We start from the raw sequence: 21,150 nt of genomic DNA on the forward strand, positions 1-21,150 counted from the left end.
GCCCGGCCGTCTGTATCTTATAATGAGGCAATTGCAGTACTCTAGGAGAGTGACGATGGTGACTTGGACCCCAGAGTGGAGTGGTAGAGTTAGGAAATGGTTGAATTTGGAATCTATTTTGAAGCCCACAAGATTTGCTAATTACATGGTTTTTAGAAGGCCAGTTACCAAATACAAGTTAGAAAGGTTGGCCGGGCGGGGTGGCTCAGGCCTGTAATCCCAGCACTTTGGGAGGCCGAGGCGGGTGGATCATGAGGTCAGGAGATCGAGACCATCCTGGCTGACACGGTGAAACCCCGTCTCTAGTAAAAATTCAAAAAATTAGCCAGGCCTGGTGGCGGGTGCCCGTAGTCCCAGCTACTTGGGAGGCTGAGGCAGGAGAATGGCATGAACCCTGGAGGCAGAGCTTGCAGTGAGCCAAGATGTGCCACTGCACTCCAGCCTGGGCAACAGAGCCAGACTCCGTCTCAAAAAAAAATAGAATGGCTGGGCTCTGTGGCTCATGCCAGTAATTCTGGCACTTTGGGAGGCCAAGGTGGGTGGATTACCTAGGTTAAGTGTTTGACACCAACCTGGCCAACATAGTCAAACCCCGTCTCTACTAAAAATACAAAAATTAGGCAGGTGTGGTGGCACATGACTGTAATCCCAGCTACTCGGGAGGCTGAGGCAGTAGAATGGTTGGAACCCGGGAGGTGGAGATTGCAGTGAGCTGAGTTCCCATAGCGCACTCCAGGCTGGGTGACAGAGCGAGACTCCATCTCAAAAAGAAAAAAAAGACGATAAACGTATGTGCCTGACCTTTGAACAATAATCAACATCAATTTTACCAAAACATTCCTAGGGAAGAATCTCATGATTGTTAAAAGTACCACAGTATTTCTAACTCCATTTAAACTTCAGGCTTGACAATCACGGCTCTGTGCTAGTTGTTTTTATTACACAAATTTCTAGAAAATATTTTTTCTCATAAAGATCTGTATATACTTCAGTTTAATTTAAGGAATCTGAGCTGTCGCTTTCTAATGACTGAAAGCAGTGAATGATCTTAATGAAGGATGTGGGCCTGAAGCATTTTCTTGAGCAAACTGTTAAAAAAAAAACACACAAAAGGCTGGGCGCGGTGGCTCACGCCTGCAATCACAGCACTTTGGGAGGCCAAGGCGGGCGGATCACGAGGTCAGGAGATCAAGACCATCCTGGCTAACACAGTGAAACCCTGTCTCTACTAAAAATACAAAAAATTAGCCGGACGTGGTGGCGGGTGGCTATAGTCCCAGCTACTTGGGAGGCTGAGGCAGGAGAATGGCGTGAACCCGGGAGGCGGAGCTTGTAGTGAGCCGAGATCGTGCCACTGCACTCCAGCCTGGGGACAGAGCGAGACTCCGTCTCAAAAACAAAACAAACAAGCAAAAACAAACAAACAAAAAAGCTTTTTTTTTTTTTTTTAGTAAACCAATAATTGAAAATCAGCTAGGTCATTTTCATTTGAATTTAAAATTGTGTTTTTTGAGTATATGATATTTTTATTGGGTTCAAAATTCAAAAAGTGCTTTTAGTGAGAAAGATACCCTCCAAATCCTGTCCTTCAGCTATACAGTATCATTTCTTGTAGGAAATCTGTTTCTAATTTCTTCTGTACCCTTAATTCTCAGATAAATAAATATACACAATTTATTTTCTTTTTTTCTATAAAGATGGCATCATACAATATACTCTTAGCACCTTGAGTGTTTTTAACTTAATAATATATCTTGGTTTGGGGCAGTGGTGTGATCCCAGCACTTTGGGAGCCCGAGGAGGGTGGATCACTTGAGGTCAGGGGTTTGAAATCAGCCTGGCCAACATAGTGAAACCCCTTCTCTACTAAAAATAAAAAAATTAAATGGGCATGGTGGTGGGCACCTGTAATCCCAATTACTTGGGAGGCTGAAGCAAGAGAATCGCTTGAACCCGGGAGACAGAGGTTGCAGTAAGCTGAGATTGCAGCCAGGATGGTCTCGATCTCCTGACCTCGTGATCCACCCGCCTCGGCCTCCCAAAGTGCTGGGATTACAGGCCTGAGCTACCGCGCCTGGCCGCGCCCAGCCATTCTTATGCCTAGTATTGTAGAATTTGCTTCACTCCTCTATAGGTTTTTGTTTGTTTTATTTTGTTTTTTGAGACAGGGTCTCCCTCTGTCACCTAGGCTGGAGTGCAGCGGTGCGAGCTCCACTCACTGCAACCTGCGCCTCCCCTGCTCAAGCGATCCTCCCACCCCAACCCCGTCTCCCAGCACCTGCGATGACAGTTGCCCGCCACGAAACCTGACTGATTTTTTTGTATTTTTGGGAGAAACGGGGTTTCGCCAAGTTGTCCGTGCTGGTTTTAAACTCCTGAGCCCCCCTTGGCCTCCCAAAGTGCTGGAATTACAATCAGGCTGCACTCCAGCCTGACTGACAAGAGCAAATCTGTCTCAAAACAAGAACAAAATCCAGATATTTTAAATTTTTGTCAGTCTGATAGATGAAAAATGTTTCTTAGTGATGTTTAAAATTGCATTTATCTTATTCCAAGTGGTACTGAATATCTCCTTGTTGGATTCTCATATGTCTTTCCCAATGCCTTTTCATTCATATGTATAAAGACAATTGATATTGTACTTTCCGTGACCTGTCTATTTAGGCTGTTGTCCATTAGGTTGTTATTGATTTGTAGCACCTCTTGATATATTATGAAAATTAGTGCTTTGTTTGTCAAATGAGCCACAAATACTTCTTTCCAGTGTGTCCTTTGTTTTTTACATTGTTTTGGTGGAATTTGCCATGTAGAGTTTTTAATATCTATGAGATGAATTCATGAATCTTTTTATATTTATTGTTTCTGGATTTTGTTTCATTCTTAGAAATGCCCTCCTCATTCTATGACTATAAAGTATTTGGTAATGGTTTCCTCTGGTATGGTTTGGGCTTGTTTTTTAACATTTAAATATTTGATATTCTTGAGATGTCTTTTGATTTTGGTTGTTAGGTCTGGTTCACATGGATTTTTAATATTTTATACATATATATTTTTACATCTATTCTTACTGTTTTATTTTTTGGAGACAGGGTCTCACTCTGTCACCCAGGTTGGAGTGCAGTGGTGTGATCATAGCTCACAGCAGCCTCAAACTTCTGGGCTCAAGTTATTTTCCCACCTCAGCCTCCCAAGTAGCTGGGACTACAGGTGCCCGTAACTTCTCCTGTCTAGTTTTTTAATTTATTTCATTTTTGTAGAGAAAAGATCTCACCATCTTTCCCAGACTGATCTCAATCTCCTAGGCTCAAGTGATCCTTGTTCCTCAGCCTCCCAAAGTGTTGGGATTACATGTGTGAACCACTGAGCCTGGTCTCAAATGCATTTTTAATAGGTGAACCTGTTTATCCCAATGATTACTCAATCATTGAATGAGTAATCCACCTTTTCCACACTAATCTGAATTGTCTCCTTTATCAAATATTAAATTTCTATGCATGTATGTGGGTGTTTTTTCGTTTTCTATTCTATTTCATTAATTCGCCTTTCTGTTCATGCATCAGTAAAACACAGCCTTGTATTTACTGAAGTTTTATACTATTTAGTACCTGGTAGAACTAATCCATTTTTGTGTCTGCTTTTTGTATAGCTTGTGGTTTAGGAATCATGGTTCACATGACTTACATGATTTAAAAAATTAAAAGAAGGTTAATATTTGATTGTGCATAAAATTACATAAAATTCAATGTGTGCTTTTAGAGTTTTTTGAGATAGATTGGTACCTATCATTTATTTATGTATTGCTTCTGACCACTTTTGCACTGCAATTGCTGAGTGACTAGTTTTGACAGAGACTGCATGACACAAAACACAAAATATTTACTCTCCGGCCCTTTATAGAAAAAGTTTGCCTGACAATTGCTCTAAATCACTAGGAAGAGCTAATTTACTTTGAATACATTGTACTACTTGTAAAAAACTTTCCAACAAAATCATTACTTAGGGATATGATTTAGGTGGGGCTGGGTGGCTCATGCATGTAAGCCCAGAACTTTGGGAGGCTCAGTTGGGATGATTGCTTGACCTCAGGAGATCAACACCAGCCAGGACTACATGAAGAAACTCCATCTCTGCAAAAACTACAAAAAAGCTAGCTGAGCCTGGTGGAGCATGCCTGTAGTAGTCCCAGCTACTCAGGAGGCTGAGATGGAAGGATCGAATGAGCCTGAGAGGTTAAGGGTACGGTAAGCTGTGTTGGTACCACTGCCCTCCAGCCTGGATGAGTGAAGGAGACTCTGTCCAAAAAAAAAAAAAAAAAAAAAAAAAAGGATATGACTTACTTTACATTATTTTTGTTATTGAATTGTGTACTTCCTTGAGGGCAAAATAGCTGAATCTATGGCATTAGTATAGTTACAATTCATTAAAATGTGAGTTTTCCTATGTCCAAAATAAGATGAAAAGACATTGAAACATTTCTCATTGATTATGTTATTTTCCAGTGTACATTCAGTGATACTTAAAAATTAAGATGGGACTGAAACTTTCTATGGGTTAGATGTAAATTTTTTTCTGGTACATGTTTAGGTTAGCAGGCCAATGATTGGCTTTCTATATTATCGATAATATTTTTCTCCACCTAAAGGTTCTCTGATTCAACATTAAGTCTGGTGTCTTTGAGAATAACTTTTGACTTTTACATTTATTGGACTTGTCCCAGTGTATTTCTTCAGGTTTGATAGAAATATCACCGCAGACTTTCTCATACTAGTTGTATCAATGGGATTTCTCTCCAGCAAGATACACAGTAAGAGAATTCCAAATGACAGGCTTTGACATTTAATGTACAAATAGGATTTTTCTTTTTTATCTATTTATTTATATATTTTTGGCTACAAGATGAAGTGGTAAGGATTTTTCTATAGTATTAGTTTTTTGGTACTCAATAGGGCCAGAATTACTGCATATACATTTTGATTATAAATTATTTGATGCAGGCCGGGCACGGTGGCTCAAGCCTGTAATCCCAGCACTTTGGGAGGCCGAGACGGGCGGATCACGAGGTCAGGAGATCGAGACCATCCTGGCTAACACAGTGAAACCCCGTCTCTACTAAAAATACAAAAACTTAGCCGGGCGAGGTGGCGGGCGCCTGTAGTCCCAGCTACTCGGGAGGCTGAGGCAGGAGAATGGCGTGAACCCGGGAGGCGGAGCTTGCAGTGAGCTGAGATCCGGCCACTGCACTCCAGCCTGGGTGACAGAGCGAGACTCCATCTCAAAAAAAAAAAAAAAACAAAAAAAAACAAAAAAAAAACAAATAAATTATTTGATGCTTAATATTATATGACTTGGGAAGTGCTTATTAATGAAAATAATGAAGACATACTTTGCACTTTTCACACTTGAAGTTTTATGTGATAAAACATTGGTTACCTACAGTTCATTCTCCCTCCTTGGAAAGTGGAACATTGCTGATCTCAATCAAAATGAGAGAAGTATGTAAAAGGGACCAGAATCATGTAGCATGCTTTGAACAGCAAATAACAGGAAACACTGGTCCAGTTGGATGTTAGGAAAGCACTGTATTATTGCCAATAGCAGGCATTCCAGGCATATTAAGCCAAGGGCTCCCTTTCCACCTTGTGTTGGCTTCCTCTTCAGGTTGGTAGCAAAATACTTGTAGCCATTTCCAAAATCATATCCCGTCATAAACACCAGGAGAAGGAAAGAAGATATGAGTCATTTTTTGTGTCTCTTTTCAGAAATAAGACAACCCCTCTGCTGGAAGCCTCCTTTAGGTTTCACTCCATTTCAAAACTGAGACATGTGCCGTTTCCTAAAGCAATCACTGGCAAGGGGAATGGGATTATCATGATTAGTCTAATCACCTGGAGTTAAATTGATGTTAGAAGTTAGTGTCCCTCAGCACTAAACAGGATTCTATTTTTCTATGTTTTGACATCATCTGGCAGTTGAAAAACTGCAACTGTCAGCCAGAGATTGACAGAGTGATAGAGCTACTGAATAAGAAATGGATTTATGACCTGGGAACATGGGCAGCCATGCTAAATGAAACCCATGAAATCAAAACTGCCAAATTCTCATAGATATCAATTTGAAGTTGAAGTATAAGGAATCCTGAGAAACTCATGTAGGATGCAATAGAAACTATATTTCATTTGAGTGCATATTTGTTAGCGTAGTCCTGTTTTTTAAATGCTCTATTGCCAGGCATGGTGTCTCACGCCTGTAATCTCAGCACTTTGAGAGGCTGTGGATCACTTGAGGCCAAGAGTTCGAGACCCCAGCATAGACAACATGGTGGATCTAGTATCTACTAAAAATACAAGAGTTAGTTGGGCGTGATGGTGCGTGCCTGTAGTCCCAGCTACTCGGGAGGCTGAGGCAGGAGAATCACTTGAACCTGGGAGGTGCAGAATGCAGTGAGCTGAGATCGCGCCACTGCACTCCAACCTGGGCGACAGAGTAAGACCCTGTTTCAAATAAATAAATAAATAAATAAATAAATAAATAAATAAATACTGTACAATGAGGCTGGGTGCAGTGCCTCATGCTGTAATCCTGGTGATTTGGGAGGCTGAGGCAGGAGGGTCACTTGAGTACAGGAGTTTGAGACGTCAGTGAGCTATGATTGCGCCACTACTCTCTGGCCTGGGCAATAGGACAAGACCCTGTCTCTAACCTCAGAACAAAACAAGAAAAACAAAACCAAAAACCTCTCTACCATCAGAAAATTATTGACACTTTTGGTTTCAGATGTGCGTGTCTTGCTGTGAGTCCACATCCAGCAGGGACAGGTAAAGCTAAGAGAACCAGGGCTCCTCTCCTTCCTGTGTGTATGCACCTTCCCATGAATACACGAAATAAAGATGATTACTTACTCTATGTGTTACACTTGCAAATCTTGCCTTTTTTATTGCTCTACAATATGAGGTAACCAAGATTGTACATAAGTAGTATTAGACAACTCGCTGCACACTATCTCTGACTCTGTGTTGTCCTATGTGGTACTTAGGATAATATTATTTTCATAATTATGCATGAATAATTTTTCTAGGGCCACCAGCTGGTCCTAGCTGGCTGCCTTCTCCTCCACCCCTGCTGACTACATAAGTGGTTTGTTATTTTTCAAAGATAAGTTTTGTAAAACTTGTATTTTAGATTTTGGGGCACATGTGAAGGTTTGCTACATAGGTAAGCTTGTATCACGGAGTTTGTTGTACAGATTATTTCATCACCCAGGTATTAAGCCCATTACCCACTATTTATCTTTTCTGCTTCTTTCCCTTTTCTTACCCTTCACCCTCAAGTAGAACTCAGTGTCTGTTGTTTACTTCTTTGCATTTATGAGTTCTCATCATTTGGCTCCCACTTGTGAGAACACACAATATTTGGTTTTCTCTTCCTGTGTTAGTTTGCTAAGGATAATGGCCTTCAGCCCCATCCATGTTCCTGCAAAATATATTATCCTGTTCTTTCTTATGGCTGCATAGTATTCCATGGTGTATATGTACCAAATTTTCTTTATCCAATCTGTCACTGATGGGCATTTAGGTTGATTCTATGTCTTTGCTATCATGAATAGAGCTGTAATGAACATTCATGTGCATATATTTTTATGGTAGAATGATTTATATTCTTCTGGATATATACCCATTAATGGGATTGCTGGGTCAAATGGTACTTCTGCTTTTAGCGGTTTGAGGAATCACCATACTGCTTTCCCAATGGTTGAACTAATTTACACTCCCACCAACAGTGTATAAGTGTTCCCTTTTTTTCTGCAATCTCGCTGGCATTGTTTTTTGTTTTTTTTTTTTTTTGAGTTTTTTTTTTTTTTTTTTTTTTTTTGAGATGGAGTCTCGCTCTGTTGCCCAGACTGGAGTACAAAGGTGCAAACTCAGCTCCCTGCTACCTCCGCCTCCTGGGTTCAAGCAATTCTCTGCCTCAGCCTACCAAGTAGCTGGGATTACAGGTGCCCGCCACCATGCCCAGTTTATTTTTGCGTTTTTGTTAGAGACAGACTTTCACCATGTTGGCCAGCCCTGTCTCAAACTCCTGACCTCAGGGATCTGCCCGCCTTGGCCTCCCTAAGTGTTGCCATTATAGGTGTGAACTACCATGCCAGGCCACATGTATGTCTTTTGAAAAGTGTCTACTTACGTCCTTTGTTCACGTTTTAATGGAGTTGTTTTTCTCTTGTAAATTCGTTTAAGTTCCTTATCCGTGCTGAATATTAGACCTTTGTCAGGTAATGTGATAGTTAATATTAAGTGTCAACTTGATTGGATTTAAGGACGCGAAGTATTGTTTCTAGGTGTGTTTGTGAGGGTGTTGCCGAAGGAGATAACATTTGAGTCAGTGTACTGGGAAAGGCAGACCCACCCTCAATCTGGGTGGACACCATCTAATCAGCTGCCAGTGCGGCCAGAATAAAAGCAGGCAGGAGAATGTCGAAAGAGTAGATTAGTCTTCTGGCCTACAATTTTCTCCCGTGCTGGATGCTTCCTGCCTGCGAACATCAGACTCCAAGTTCTTCAGCTTAGGGACTCGGACTGGCTTCCTTGCTCCTCAGTTTGCAGACAGCCTATTGTGGGACCTCACTTTGTGATCGTGTGAGTCACTACTCCTTAATAAACTCTTTATATATTCATCTATCCTATAGTTCTGTCCCTCCAGAGAACCCTGATGAATATGGATGCATAGTTTGCAAATATTTTCTGTAGGTTGTCTTGACAGTTTCTTTTCTTTTTTTGTTTTTTTTTTGAGACGGAGTCTCGCTCAGTCGCCCAGGCTGGAGTGCAGTGGCACTATCTTGGCTCACTGCAAGCTCCACCTCCCAGGTTCATGCCACTCTCCTGCCTCAGTCTCCCGAGTAGCTGGGACTACAGGCGCCACCACACCCGACTAATATTTTGTACTTTCAGTAGAGACGGGGTTTCACCGTGTTAGCCAGGATGGTCTCCATCTCCTGACCTTGTGATCCACCCGCCTCGACCTCCCAAAGTGCTGGGATTACAGGCGTGAGCCACCGTACCCATCCTCTGTTGACAGTTTCTTTTGCTGTGCAGAAGCTCTTAAGTTTAATTAGATCCCACTTGTTAATTTTTGCTTTTGTTGCCATTACTTTGGTGTCTTGGTCAAGAATTCTTTGCTCTTTCCTATGTCCAGGATGGTATTGCTTAGGTTGTCTTCCAGGGTTTATATAGTTTTGAGTTTTATGTTTAAGTCTTTGACCCATCAAAGATAATTTTCTTTTTCTTTTTTCTTTCTTTTTTGAGATGGAGTTTCGCCCTTGTTGCCCAGGCTGGAGTGCAATGGCGCGATCTTGGCTCACCGAAACCTCTGCCTCCTGGGTTCAAGCAATTCTCCCATCTCAGCCTCCTAAGTAGCTGGGATTATAGGCATGTGCCATCACGCCAGGCTAATTTTGTATTTTTTTTAGTAGGGACGGAATTTCTCCTTGCTAGTCAGGCTAGTCTCCAACTCCCAACCTCAGGTGATCCATCTGCCTTGGCCTCCCAAAGTGCTGGGATTACAGGTGTGAGCCACCGTGCCCAGCCAAAGGTAATTTTTGATGTTGAATCTGATTTTTCTCTTTAAGAAACTGGGTCTCCCTCTGTCACCCCGGCAGAAGTGCAGTGGCATGATTATAGCCTACTGTAACCTTGAACTTCTAGGTTCAAGCAATCCTCCTGCCCTAGCCCCTGAGTAGCTGGAATTACAGGTGAGAGCCACCAAGTTGGTGAATATGATTTTTCCTTAGTGCAAGTCGACGAATCTGATTTTTCCTTAACGTTTTAGCACAGAAGTTAAATGGTTGCTTAATTTTACCAAAAAGGTAATATTTGAGAATATTTTTATCAACATGTACACAAAGCTACCTAGAAAATTAGCTTTCTCAGTAGAAATCCAAGCACCCTGATAATACTGGTGTCACTTATGAATAAATGTTTTGAAACTTAGCTTTTTTTTTTTTTTTTGGCCTCCCAACATAAAGCCATACAAGGAAACTTCAGGAAATTAATAATTTATTTATAATTTTTTTTCTTCAAAAAATCTTTCAAAGTTCAGACACTAACACTGATGTGAAATATCAAATAGCTCTACAGGACAGATGGAAACAGGAAAAGTCAGATGATTGGCACCCAAAAGCAACAGCAATTAAGCAGTTGAAAGAGGATTGGATTGTTGGTTAATATTTGTCTATTTGAAAGAATCAAGTTGGAGATGTAACTTCTTGAGAGAAGGAGATTAAGTCACACTTGATGTTTCCCCTCACTGACCAACGGACTGGGCTATCTTGTTAACTCTCTTTTCTGTTTAATTGCATTCTGTACTCTAATTTTCTCAGAGTGTGAACACATACACACACACACACACACACACATATATATAATATATACATATATAGATATACAAACATTATATATATATATATAATTTTTTTTTTTTTTTGGTTTTGAGACAAAGTCTCACTTTGTTGCCCAGGCTGGAGTGCAGTGGCATGATCTTAGGTCACTGCAACCTCCGCCTCCTGGGTCCCAGCAATTCTCCTGCCTCAGCCTCCAGAGTAGCTGAGATTATAGGCATGTGCCACCACTCCTGGCTACTTTTTTGTATTTTTAGTAGAGACAGGGTTTCACCATGTTGGCCAGGCTGGTCTCGAACTCCTGACCTCAGGTGATCCACCTGGCTTGGCCTCTCAAAGTGCTGGGATTACACGCGTGAGCCACCATGCTCGGTCTCAGAGTGTATATTCTGTCTTATTTTCACCCCTGGACAGAAGAAAATCTGTTTATTTCACCCCACTTCTTTAAGAAAAGGCAATTCTCTCTAGGAGGAAAAAGAAAACCAGGAAGAAGGAGAGAGGAAGGAGGGGGAATAAGGGAAGATGAGAGAGAGAGAGAGAGAGAGAGAGAGAGAGAGAGAGAGAGAAAAGTAGAACATCAGATTAAAGTAGAAGACAGGAGAGAGGGGAAGGAAAGAGGGAGCAGGAAGGGGGATGCTCTAAGCTCTCAATTTCAGGACTGTGCAAAATGATTTTCCAGGAGATGCACATGTGGTCTCGTATTTCTCACAATAGTCTACCTGGGGTTCCCTCCTCAGGTCTGTCTCCCACTACCAAAACCCAGTATAGCCAGTCTCGCTGCCTTACCTGGAGGGAGGACCAGGACCTGGTGCCAGGTCTGGGACTCCACTGCTGTCCCTGAACAGACTCATTTGAGGCATTCACATTTCCCTCCACTCTTGGGGGAACAGCCTGCAACAGGAAAGGAGTGTGTGGTGTGAGTGTTTTTCCAGGGTCACCAGCTGATCCTGGCTGACTGCACCCCCCTCCCCGACTACAAACACTTCTTTGAGGCACAGATCTCCTCTGTCGGTTGAGGGGCCTATGGGTGTTACTCGGGGAGCAGGCTCGGGGTGGGTAACTGCTGTTGCTGCTGCCGCAGCTGCAGGAAGAAGGTGGAAAGACGCTGTGGGGCGTACTCAGTCTGGAATCTGATTTTTTTGTTTGTTTTTTGCTTTTTGTTTTTTTGGACAGGGTCTTACTCCATTACCCAGGCTGGCCCACAGTAGTGCAATCTCAGCTCACTGCAACGTCTGCTTCCTTGGTTCAAGCGATTCTCACTCAGCCTCCAGAGTAGGTGGGATGGCAGGCCACCACGCCGGGCTACTTTTTGTAGTTTTGGTAGAGATGAGGCTTTGTCATGCTGCCCAGGGTGGTCTCAAACTCCTCAGCTCAAGGAGGTCAGCTGCCATGACCTTCCTAAGTGCTGGGATTACAGGTGTGAACCACCTTGCCTGGCTAGAATTTGATTTTTAAAAACTTTTTTTTGAGGCTGGGCACCATGGCTCACGCCTATATTCCCAGAAATTTGGGAGGCCGAGGTGGGCGGATCACCTGAGGTCGGGAATTTGAGACCAGCCGGTCCAACATGATGAAACCCTGTCTCTACTAAAAATAGAAAATTAGCCGGGCTTGGTGGTACACACCTGTAATCTCAGCTGCTGGGGAGGCTGAGGCAGAATTGCTTGAACCTGGGAGGCAGAAGTTGTGGTGAGCCGAGATCGTGCCATTGCACTCCAGCCTGGGTAACAAGAGCAAAACTCCATCTCAAAAAAAACAAAAAAACAAACAAAAAAAAACCCCACAACCCACCAAAAAAACCTTTTTTTTTTGGAGCCACTTGCCCAAAATCTTAAAATAAAAAATCCTGATGACTCTGTCTTCAAAACAAATCCCAAATTCATACATTTCAATTGCTAGTACTCTAGTCTAAAACCTATTTTCTTAATTCTTTTTTCAAAAATTCAGGCCCAGTCTAGGTGTGTTGGCTGGTGTATGTAATCCCAACGCTTTGGGAGTCCGAGGTGGGTGTACCACGTGATGTCAGGAGTTCGAGACCAGCCTGGCCATCATGGTAAAACCCCATCTTTACTAAAAATACAAAAATTGGCCGGGCACAGTGGCTCATACCTGTAATCCCAGCACTTTGGGAGGCCGAAGTGGGTGGATAACCTGCAGTTCAAGACCAGCCTGACCAACATGGCGAGACCCTGTCTCTACTGAAAATACAAAAATTAGCTGGGCATGGTGGCCTGTGCCAGCTACTTGGAGGCTGAGGCAGGAGAATCGCTTGACCCTGGGAGGTGGAGGTTGCAGTGAGCCGAGATCACGACATTGCACACCAGCCTGGGCGACAGGAGTGAAACTCCATCTCAAAAAAAAAAAAGAAGAAAAAAGAAAAAATACAAAAAGTAGCCAAGTGTATGCACCTGTAGTCCCAGCTACTTGGAAGGCTGAGGTGCAAGAACTGCTTGAGCCCAGGCAGTTGAGGGTACTGTGAGCCAAGATCTTGCACTCCAGCTTGGGCAACAGAATGACTCTGTCTCCAAATAAATAAATAAATAAATAAATAAATAAAATAAATAAAATAAGTAAATAATTAAATGAAATTCAGGCCCAAAGTCCAAAATGTTCAAACTATTAAGATGTCTTTTACTGAATTTCTTGCAATGACCACTGTTAATAAAAATATTTGCACTTTTAATTTTACTAAAGGAAAAATTAAAGGAATATTCAATTTTGCTTGACATTCTCTAAATTTTGAGTACTCAAATATACTATGAGTTTCTTTTTTTTTTTTTTTTTTTTTTGAGATGGAGTCTTGCTCTGTCCCCTAGGCTGGAGTGTAGTGGCGTGATCTCGGCTCACTGCAAGCTCCGCCTGCCGGGTTCAGGCCATTCTCCTGCCTCAGCCTCCTGAGTAGCTGGGACTACAGGCGCCTGCCACCGCGCCAGGCTAATTTTTTGTATTTTTAGTAGAGACGGGGTTTCACCGTGGTCTCCATCTCCTGACCTTGTGATCTGCCAGCCTCGGCCTCCCAAAGTGCTGGGATTACAGGTGTGAGCCACCGCGCCCGGCCGAGTTTTCTTTTGGTTACCAAACTAAGAATAACAAAAAAACTGATAAGTCAAAATCAAAGTTAGGTTTTCCTAGGTTAATTATAATAAAATGTGTACTTTTTTTTCGATGAAGTCTCACTCTGTCACCCAGGCTGGAGTACGGTGGCACGATCCCTGCTTGCTGCAACCTCTGCCTCCTGGGTTCAAGCGATTCTCCTGCCTCAGTTCAAGTGATTCTCTTGCCTCAGTCTCTGGCGTGGCTGGGATTACAGGCATGCGCCACGTGCCTGCCTAATTTTTGTATTTTTGTATTTTTAGTGGAGACGGGGTTTCACCACGTTGGCCAGGATGGTCTTGAACTCCTGACCTCAAGTGATCCACCCACCTTGGTCTCTCAAAGTGTTGGGATTATAGGCATGAGACACCACACCTGGCAAATGACATATACTTCTAAAGTTAAAATACCCTCTTGTTTATTATACAGTGACATATAACTGTTAAAGTGTTGATTTTAAAAAACAAAATTAACCAGCTGGCTCACTGCAACCTCCACCTCCCAGGTTTAACCAGCCGGGTCATTATATTTTCACTATTATATTTTGCAACACAATGTACATGAGAGACCACCTGTACGCAGATGCAAACAATGTTGTCCCGATAAACTTGTGATCAGTGGATTCTGGCAGTGGTGTAGATCTGAACCCCACAGTTAAAAGTCCTGATGGCTGAGTTTGACTTTGGTCAAAAGGGGAGGATGATAAGTGAAAAAGCACCTAGGAACTTGCAGTTGGGAACTGACAGGCAAGTTCAAGTCTTCCCTACTAAACATAAACATCTCTTGTAAAATATTTTAACCAGTAAAGGTTGCTCAGTGATTGTCATGCAACAAGATGTAGAGAGTTCACTCTAACTGTTTGAAACCAGAGAGATTTGACACTCTGCAATCAAGACCACATTAATCCCCCTACCTCCCAGATAAAGTTACCAGGATAATCACCCAATTGCCCCATTTTCAAAAACTGGTCCCTACTCCCTAAGCACTCTCCTCTAGTCAACTCCTATAATCGACTCCCTACGACATGCTTATTTTCCTGTGTTGTCTACTCTCCCTTGATGCGGCACACCAAACAAACCTAGTCTTGTTGGAATATACTATGTGGTCACTGGGTGGCTGCCAGCACCTGTGCAAATCTAGGGAGCCCATTTGGAGCCTTCCTGCACCTCCATCCCTCAACCCTTGCCCTGCCTCCTTCTCATTTGTCTCAGCATCCCTTGATGATCCCTGCGTGAATCAGTTCTTACACTGCTGATTGCAAAATAGTGACTTCACTCAAAAATTCTTTGACTTTAGAGTGAAGAAAATTTTTGATTCTGGGGCATCAGAAAAGCAAGCACTAGTCAGATGATTAAGTTTGGCATGAAAGGATTTACCTCAGAGCAGATAATTACTTGGAATGAATTATCTTGGGAAGAGCTATGGGGATTGGACACCCACCCTAAGGTGGTTCAAGGGGCGGGTTGTTTTGTGTACCTATAAGGATAGAGCCTAGGCCCTTCCCTCACTTTTTCTAAGTCCTTTGCCAACCAGTTGCTTGGACGTGACCCTCTTCTGAATCAGGTCAAAGCAGAGCATAGGCATGGGAACAAGTGCTCTCAGCAAGGAGCCGTGGTGGACCCTGCCTGAAAACTTTCATGCTCCAATGGTGTTCCACATGGAAGAGGACCAGGAGGAGCTCATCTTTGGTGAGTGGTCTTTGCCCACGTCCCCTCCTTCATCCTTGTCTTCTCAGTTTTCAATCTTTTACTCCTTTTCCACCTTCATCAGTCACACGTCCGTTCCCCCAAGGCCACCTCCCGACTCCCCAAGGGCTTGTGCTTGACAGACCCTCCTCTCACCTCTTATGCTCACAGGGCACGGTGACACATACCTTCGCTGCATTGAGGTGCACAGCCACACCCTTATTCAGCTGGAGAGTTGGTTCACAGCTACAGGCCAGACTCGTGTGACTGTAGTCGGACCACATAGGGCAAGGCAGTGGCTGCTGCACATGTTCTGTTGCATGGGGAGTCAGGACTCCTGTCGTCATGATCAAGGTAGGTATCCTTGGCTGAACTGTGGTAGTGGAGGGCTTGATGGTGGAGTTCTGGCTGAGTTGTGTGGCACCTTGGATTATTGAAGGATCCCTTGTGTGGCCCGGGAATCCAGGTGGTTCCTAGAGTTCACTGGGAAGGGAAGGGCTCACTCTTGTGGCATCCAAATGCTCAGGGAGTAGAGGGTAGTGGGGAGATATAAATGGGTTACCTTGGAAGGCCTGAATGGGGGACATCCTCCCTGCAATGTCCCTGGTGGAGTCCAGGCCTGCCAAGGGCCCCAGTAGTGGGCTCTGCTTCACCAGCCCCGGGCACTTCTTTTGCAGGCCTCGAGATGCTGGAGCGTGTCCGGAGCCAGCCCCTGACCAACCATGACCTGGTCGCCTCCATTAGTGTGCCACCATACACTGGAGATCTGTCTTTCGCCTCCAGGATAAGTGGAAACATCTGTCTTAGCGTTCCTCAGCCTTCCCCTTATCAAGTGATTGGTTGTTCGGGATTCCATTTGAGTTCACTCTATTTGTAATTAAGGACTGATCTCCCCTGGAAAAGTGGGGATGAAAGGAGAAGTCTTGGCTTTGCTTTTGGTGAGAAAGACATGAAAGACACTGAAGAAAGTTTGAATTTGTGGCTGGGACCTGTCCCTCTCGGATCTTGTAGACATGTGTCTGAGGGAAGTCTCCTGAACGTAAGAAAGTGTTATTGCAAAGCAATCCAATAATAAGCTACCTATGATGCAAAGCCTTCGATGTGCTGTTCTCTTTCCTTAGGATGAACTTATTCAGCCCTGAAGGGGATTCTCTGGACAAGTGCTGAGGTCTGGGGAGGCCCAGCCCAGGGAAGGAGCCGGGTACGAAAGTTGGCACTTTCAGGAACTGCTCCTTTCAGGTCTGGAGCCTGGTTAGGCTGCTCTGAGTTGAGTGAAAACGGGGGCTTCTGAAAAGGGACCCTCCTAGGATCCCCAGGGTTTTCCGGGACCTTGAAGTGCAGACAAATGGGGAGAATGGAAAGGTGGGAGGAAGGGTCCAGATGGAGATTCTGAAGTCCCTCAAGCTGTGAATTAATCCATTCCAGAACACTCTCCGAATGCCAAATCTACATTTGGATCTCTCTAGCCAAGATTACGGCAAGCTAAACCTGTCCTCAGTTGAACTCTTCCCACTCAAATTTCTTCTTTCTCCAGCAGTCTGTATATCTCATAATGAGGCAATTGCAGTCATCTAGCATAGAGCGACGATGGTGACTTGGACTAGAGTAGAATGGTAGAAGTGTTAGGAAATGGTTGAATTTGCAATCTATTTTGAAGCCAACACGATTTGTTAATTACATGGTTTTTACATGGCCAGTTACCAAATAAGTCAGAAAGATCATATTCAAAGTATAAAAACACTTATGAATTTGCTTGAGGAAGAATATAACTAAGCTACACTATTCTCAAGGAGAATATCATGTTTACTTTTAAATCTATAATTTAATAAGTGATGGCTCATAAACTAGAGGAAAAACTTATTTTGTAAAAGACGTGCAAAAAGAGTATTTTCTCTCTCAAGTTTCATACCACAAATGATGAAATCAATATTTTGTATTTTAAGGCCATAATTCTCATCTCTAAATCCCAGTCACCAGAGGTTTCTATGTGGGTACAGCCTAGGTATCATAATGGAGGAGTGAATATCTCGAACATTGGCGTGAGATTACGAGCACTTAAATAGTAGCTCTACCAATAGATAGCTTTATGATCTTCAGCAAGTCACTGATTTCTTAGTGCGCTGGTTTTCCCATATAAAATTGAGATAATACTGATTACCTCAGGTGAGAAACTTTCTTTTGCCTGGATTCTTTCACCGTCTTTCTTCTAACAGAACTATTGTTTCGTAAAGGCGTACGCTACCTCCGTAGCTCCAAAAGGGGAATGGTGATTGACATAAGCCAATCAGGCCATACACATTGTAATTCACTGGTCCAGGAATGAGCATGTGACCTGTATTAACCTAACCAGGTTAGGATTTATATTCTGCACTTGGGTGGAGGGTTTCCTGCCTCCTCCTGTCTCTGGTTAGATGTGATTTTTTTTTTTTTTTTTTTTTTTTGAGACGGAGTCTCGCTCTGTCACCCAGGCTGGAGTGCAGTGGCCGGATCTCAGCTCACTGCAAGCTCCGCCTCCCGGGTTCACGCCATTCTCCTGCCTCAGCCTCCCGAGTAGCTGGGACTACAGGCGCCTGCCACCTCGCCCGGCTAAGTTTTTGTATTTTTAGTAGAGACGGGGTTTCACTGTGTTAGCCAGGATGGTCTCGATCTCCTGACCTCGTGATCCGCCCGTCTCGGCCTCCCAAAGTGCTGGGATTACAGGCTTGAGCCACCGCGCCCGGCCTTAGATGTGATTAAGGAGGTGTGTGGCATTAGTTGCCATTGTTGTTATCTTGCAGACAATAAGAGGAGCACCAATAATATACAGCTGAAAAGGAGGACAGCAGAGACAGAAATAAACTGGAACTTTGATGATGTCAAATTGTGTTCTGCCTGGAGTTAGTCCTACCTCTGTTCTTCCAGTTAGATAAAAATGTCCTTCTATTGAAGGTTGTTTCTTGTGGTAATGTGGTAAGGATGATATTTTATGGTAACTAGGAAGCATTTTTTGACACAATCTTGGGCAGTCACTAAGCCTGGGTTGTTATTCTAAGGCTTGGGATCCAAAGACTCTGTAGGCTGGGCTCTGGGTGTGGCGTTGGTAGGAAAAAGTAAAGAGAAGTGGGGAGCAGAAGTATGGTGTTACAGGGCACAAGGATGGGGAACAGTAGATAGTCCCCCTTTTTTCTTTGGGGTCTACAGTGAAGTTTGACAGAAGGCAGTCTTTCTGATGAGTGGTCAAAGTCTAGGCATGGGTGTCATCTATGGGGTCTGAGTCAGTTGTTTTGGGGCATGGGGAGGAGTAGAGACCAACAATGTGAGGTCTAAGTGGGATGGGATTGGGGCTCTTTAGGTCCTAGTCTTGTAGAAACATGATTACTGGTTATGTGGCATTAATTTCTTCCCAGGCCCCTTTGGAAAAGTAACAGATTACTTTATACAGTAAAGACCTTTGGGAAAAGTAACAGATTAAATTTGTGACACAGTGCGAATGAGGCTTAATGATTGCACTTTCCTCTTGACTGCAGAGCCTCTGAAATTAGGGGTTGGAAGTTGTTGAAAGCCAAATAAAAGTCCTGGGGTGAACAAAACACCTGTTCATTAACATATTGAGTCTCTACTACATAGTATTGTGTGAGAAGCTAGAGGTATAATGTGAGTGAGATATCCCTGCCCTTAAGTTGTTTTAATCTGGGACATTTGTGGTGACTTTGGGCCCTAGGGAAGAATCTAGAGGTGATGTTCAGGAGGGACATCTGGGCTGGTGATTGGGCGGGATCATTCTGCATTAGTAGTTGAAATCATAAGCGAGACCACCTGGGGAGAGCATGGAGTCCGAGGGAGAAAAGGGAAGAGGCTGATGGAATCCATGGGAACACCTACAGTTAAGAAATGTGAAACAGTCCAGGCATGGTGGCTCACACCCGTAATCCTAGCACTTTGGGAGGCCAAGGCTGACAGATCATAAGGTCAGGAGTTTAAGACCAGCCTGGCCAACATGATGAAACCCCGTCTCTACTAAAAATACAAAAATTACCTGGGCATGGTGGCATATGCCTGTAATCCTAGCTACTCAGGAGGCTGAGGCAAGAATTGCTTGAACCTGGGAGGTGGAGGTTGCAGTTAGCCGAGATCATGCCACTGCACTCCAGCCTGGGTGACAGAGTGAGACTCTGTCTCAAAAAAAAAAAAAAAAGTTAAATCAGCTCAAGTCACTGAATTGATTGTTCTCCTTCACTCAGCAAATAGAAGATTAAAAAATGAAATATTGGGCCGGGCGCGGTGGCTCAAGCCTGTAATCCCAGCACTTTGGGAGGCCGAGGCGGGTGGATCACGAGGTCAGGAGATCGAGACTATCCTGGCTAACATGGTGAAACCCCGTCTCTACTAAAAATACAAAAAACTAGCCGGGCGTGGTGGCGGGCGCCTGTAGTCTCAGCTACTTGGGAGGCTGAGGCGGGAGAATGGCGTAAACCCGGGAGGCGGAGCTTGCAGTGAGCCGAGATCACGCCACTGCACTCCAGCCTGGGAGAGACTCTGTCTCAAAAAAAAAAAAAAAAAAAAAAAAAAGAAATATTTCCGTGTGATGGAGGGGCCTGGCAAAAATAAAAAACAAATTAAAAAAAAAATAAATGAGAAACAATAGGAGCTTGGAGAAGTCTATAAAGATGACCAAGCCAGAGAGGTAGGACTGTGGCAGTGTGAAATATGTACAGTATTTGGTCTTAGTCCTGTTTCCTGACATACAGCTCCTAAAACCTTTGGAATCTGCAAATTGATGAGTGTCTTTAGTATGCTAATGAGATGACTGGTGGCTGAGAACCCTTGGGTAGCTTCAGGATGGGGACTGGTCACAGGGAAGGTCAAGATGTGATTAGAGGGTTGGAATTTTCAGCCCCACCTCTAAATCTGGGAAGGGGAGAGGGGCTGAAAGTTGAGCTAATCACCAATGGCCAGTGATTTAATCCATCCTGTCTATGTAATGAAGCTCCATGAAACCATAAAAGGACTGGGTTTGTGGAGATCCTGGATACTTTAACACTCGGAGCTTCCTGGAGGGTGGCATGCCTGGGGAGGGGGTAGAAGCTTTGCACTCTTTCCCTCATAACCTTGCCCTATGCATGTCTTCATCCATATCCTTTGAAACATTCTTTATAATAAACCAGTAAATGTGTTTCCCTAAGTTCTGTGAGCTGCTCTAGCAAATGAGTCCAATCCCAGGAGTAGGAATCCTGATTTATCCCTAGTTGGCCAGAAGCCGAGGTAAAACAACCTGGGGCTTGTGATTGGCATCTGAAGTGGAGGGCAGTCTGGTGGGACTGAGCCATCAGTCTGTGGGATCTAATGGTACTTCCAGGTAGATAATTCAAAATTAATTTTTTTTTCTTTTTTCTTTTTTTTTGAGATGGGGCCCAGCTCTGTAGCCCAGGCTGGAGTGCAGTGGCATGATCTCAGCTCACTGCAACCTCTGCCTCCTGGGCTCAGGTGATTCTCCTGCCTCAGTCTCCCGAGAAGCTGGGACTACAGGCGCCTGCCACCACGCCCAGCTAATTTTTGTATTTTTAGTAGAGGTGGGGTTTCATCATGTTGTCCAGGCTGGTTTCGAATGCCTGAGCTCAAGGGATCTGCCCACGTCCACCTCCCAAAGTGCTGGGATTATAGGATTACAGGTGTTAGCCACCAAGCCCAGCCCAGAATTGAATTTAATTAGAAGACACCCAGCTGTGTCCACTGCAAAACTGATTGATGGGCTGTTGGTGGTGTTAAAGGAAATTTAAAGGAGCCCATTGATTTGGATTGAACTACTACTGCCAGGCCCAACAGACAAAACCACAACGGAATCACTCATGCTAAACTTAGACATCGCCAAGCCAAAACTAAGTTGTTTGACCTTTCGAGAAATCAAGAGAGATAGAGACAATAACTAAATTTCCAAACAGGCCAGTTTTAGCCAACATGCTAAAGAAGTTCCCTTTGCTTTTAGGAGGAAATTAACTGAAACTA

The 21,150-nt window shown here is 43.7% G+C and overlaps 1 protein-coding gene across 1 annotated transcript; it reads left to right on the top strand.

The window, feature by feature from the left end:
• The first annotated feature begins 55 nt into the window (after positions 1 to 55).
• LOC100428646 (KHDC1-like protein) lies at positions 56 to 16,045 on the top strand. The gene is made up of 4 exons (XM_078001040.1): positions 56 to 186; positions 15,047 to 15,171; positions 15,340 to 15,522; positions 15,846 to 16,045. Exons 1-4 carry the CDS (start codon positions 56 to 58, stop codon positions 16,043 to 16,045), a joined length of 639 nt encoding a protein of 212 aa, XP_077857166.1.
• The last annotated feature ends 5,105 nt before the right edge of the window (positions 16,046 to 21,150 follow it).

Source organism: Macaca mulatta, chromosome 4 (genome assembly GCF_049350105.2).
Source record: "Macaca mulatta isolate MMU2019108-1 chromosome 4, T2T-MMU8v2.0, whole genome shotgun sequence".
Classification (NCBI taxonomy): domain Eukaryota; kingdom Metazoa; phylum Chordata; class Mammalia; order Primates; family Cercopithecidae; genus Macaca; species Macaca mulatta.

What these genes read in the sequence shown, in the direction of transcription:
- LOC100428646 (XM_078001040.1), top strand. Translation starts at nt 56, where the DNA reads ATGGTGACTTGGACCCCAGAGTGGAGTGGTAGAGTTAGGAAATGGTTG. An exon ending in ACCAAATACAAGTTAGAAAG is followed by an intron (nt 187 to 15,046) that starts GTTGGCCGGGCG and finishes CTTCTGAATCAG; the next exon opens with GTCAAAGCAGAGCATAGGCA. An exon ending in CTCCTGTCGTCATGATCAAG is followed by an intron (nt 15,523 to 15,845) that starts GTAGGTATCCTT and finishes CTTCTTTTGCAG; the next exon opens with GCCTCGAGATGCTGGAGCGT.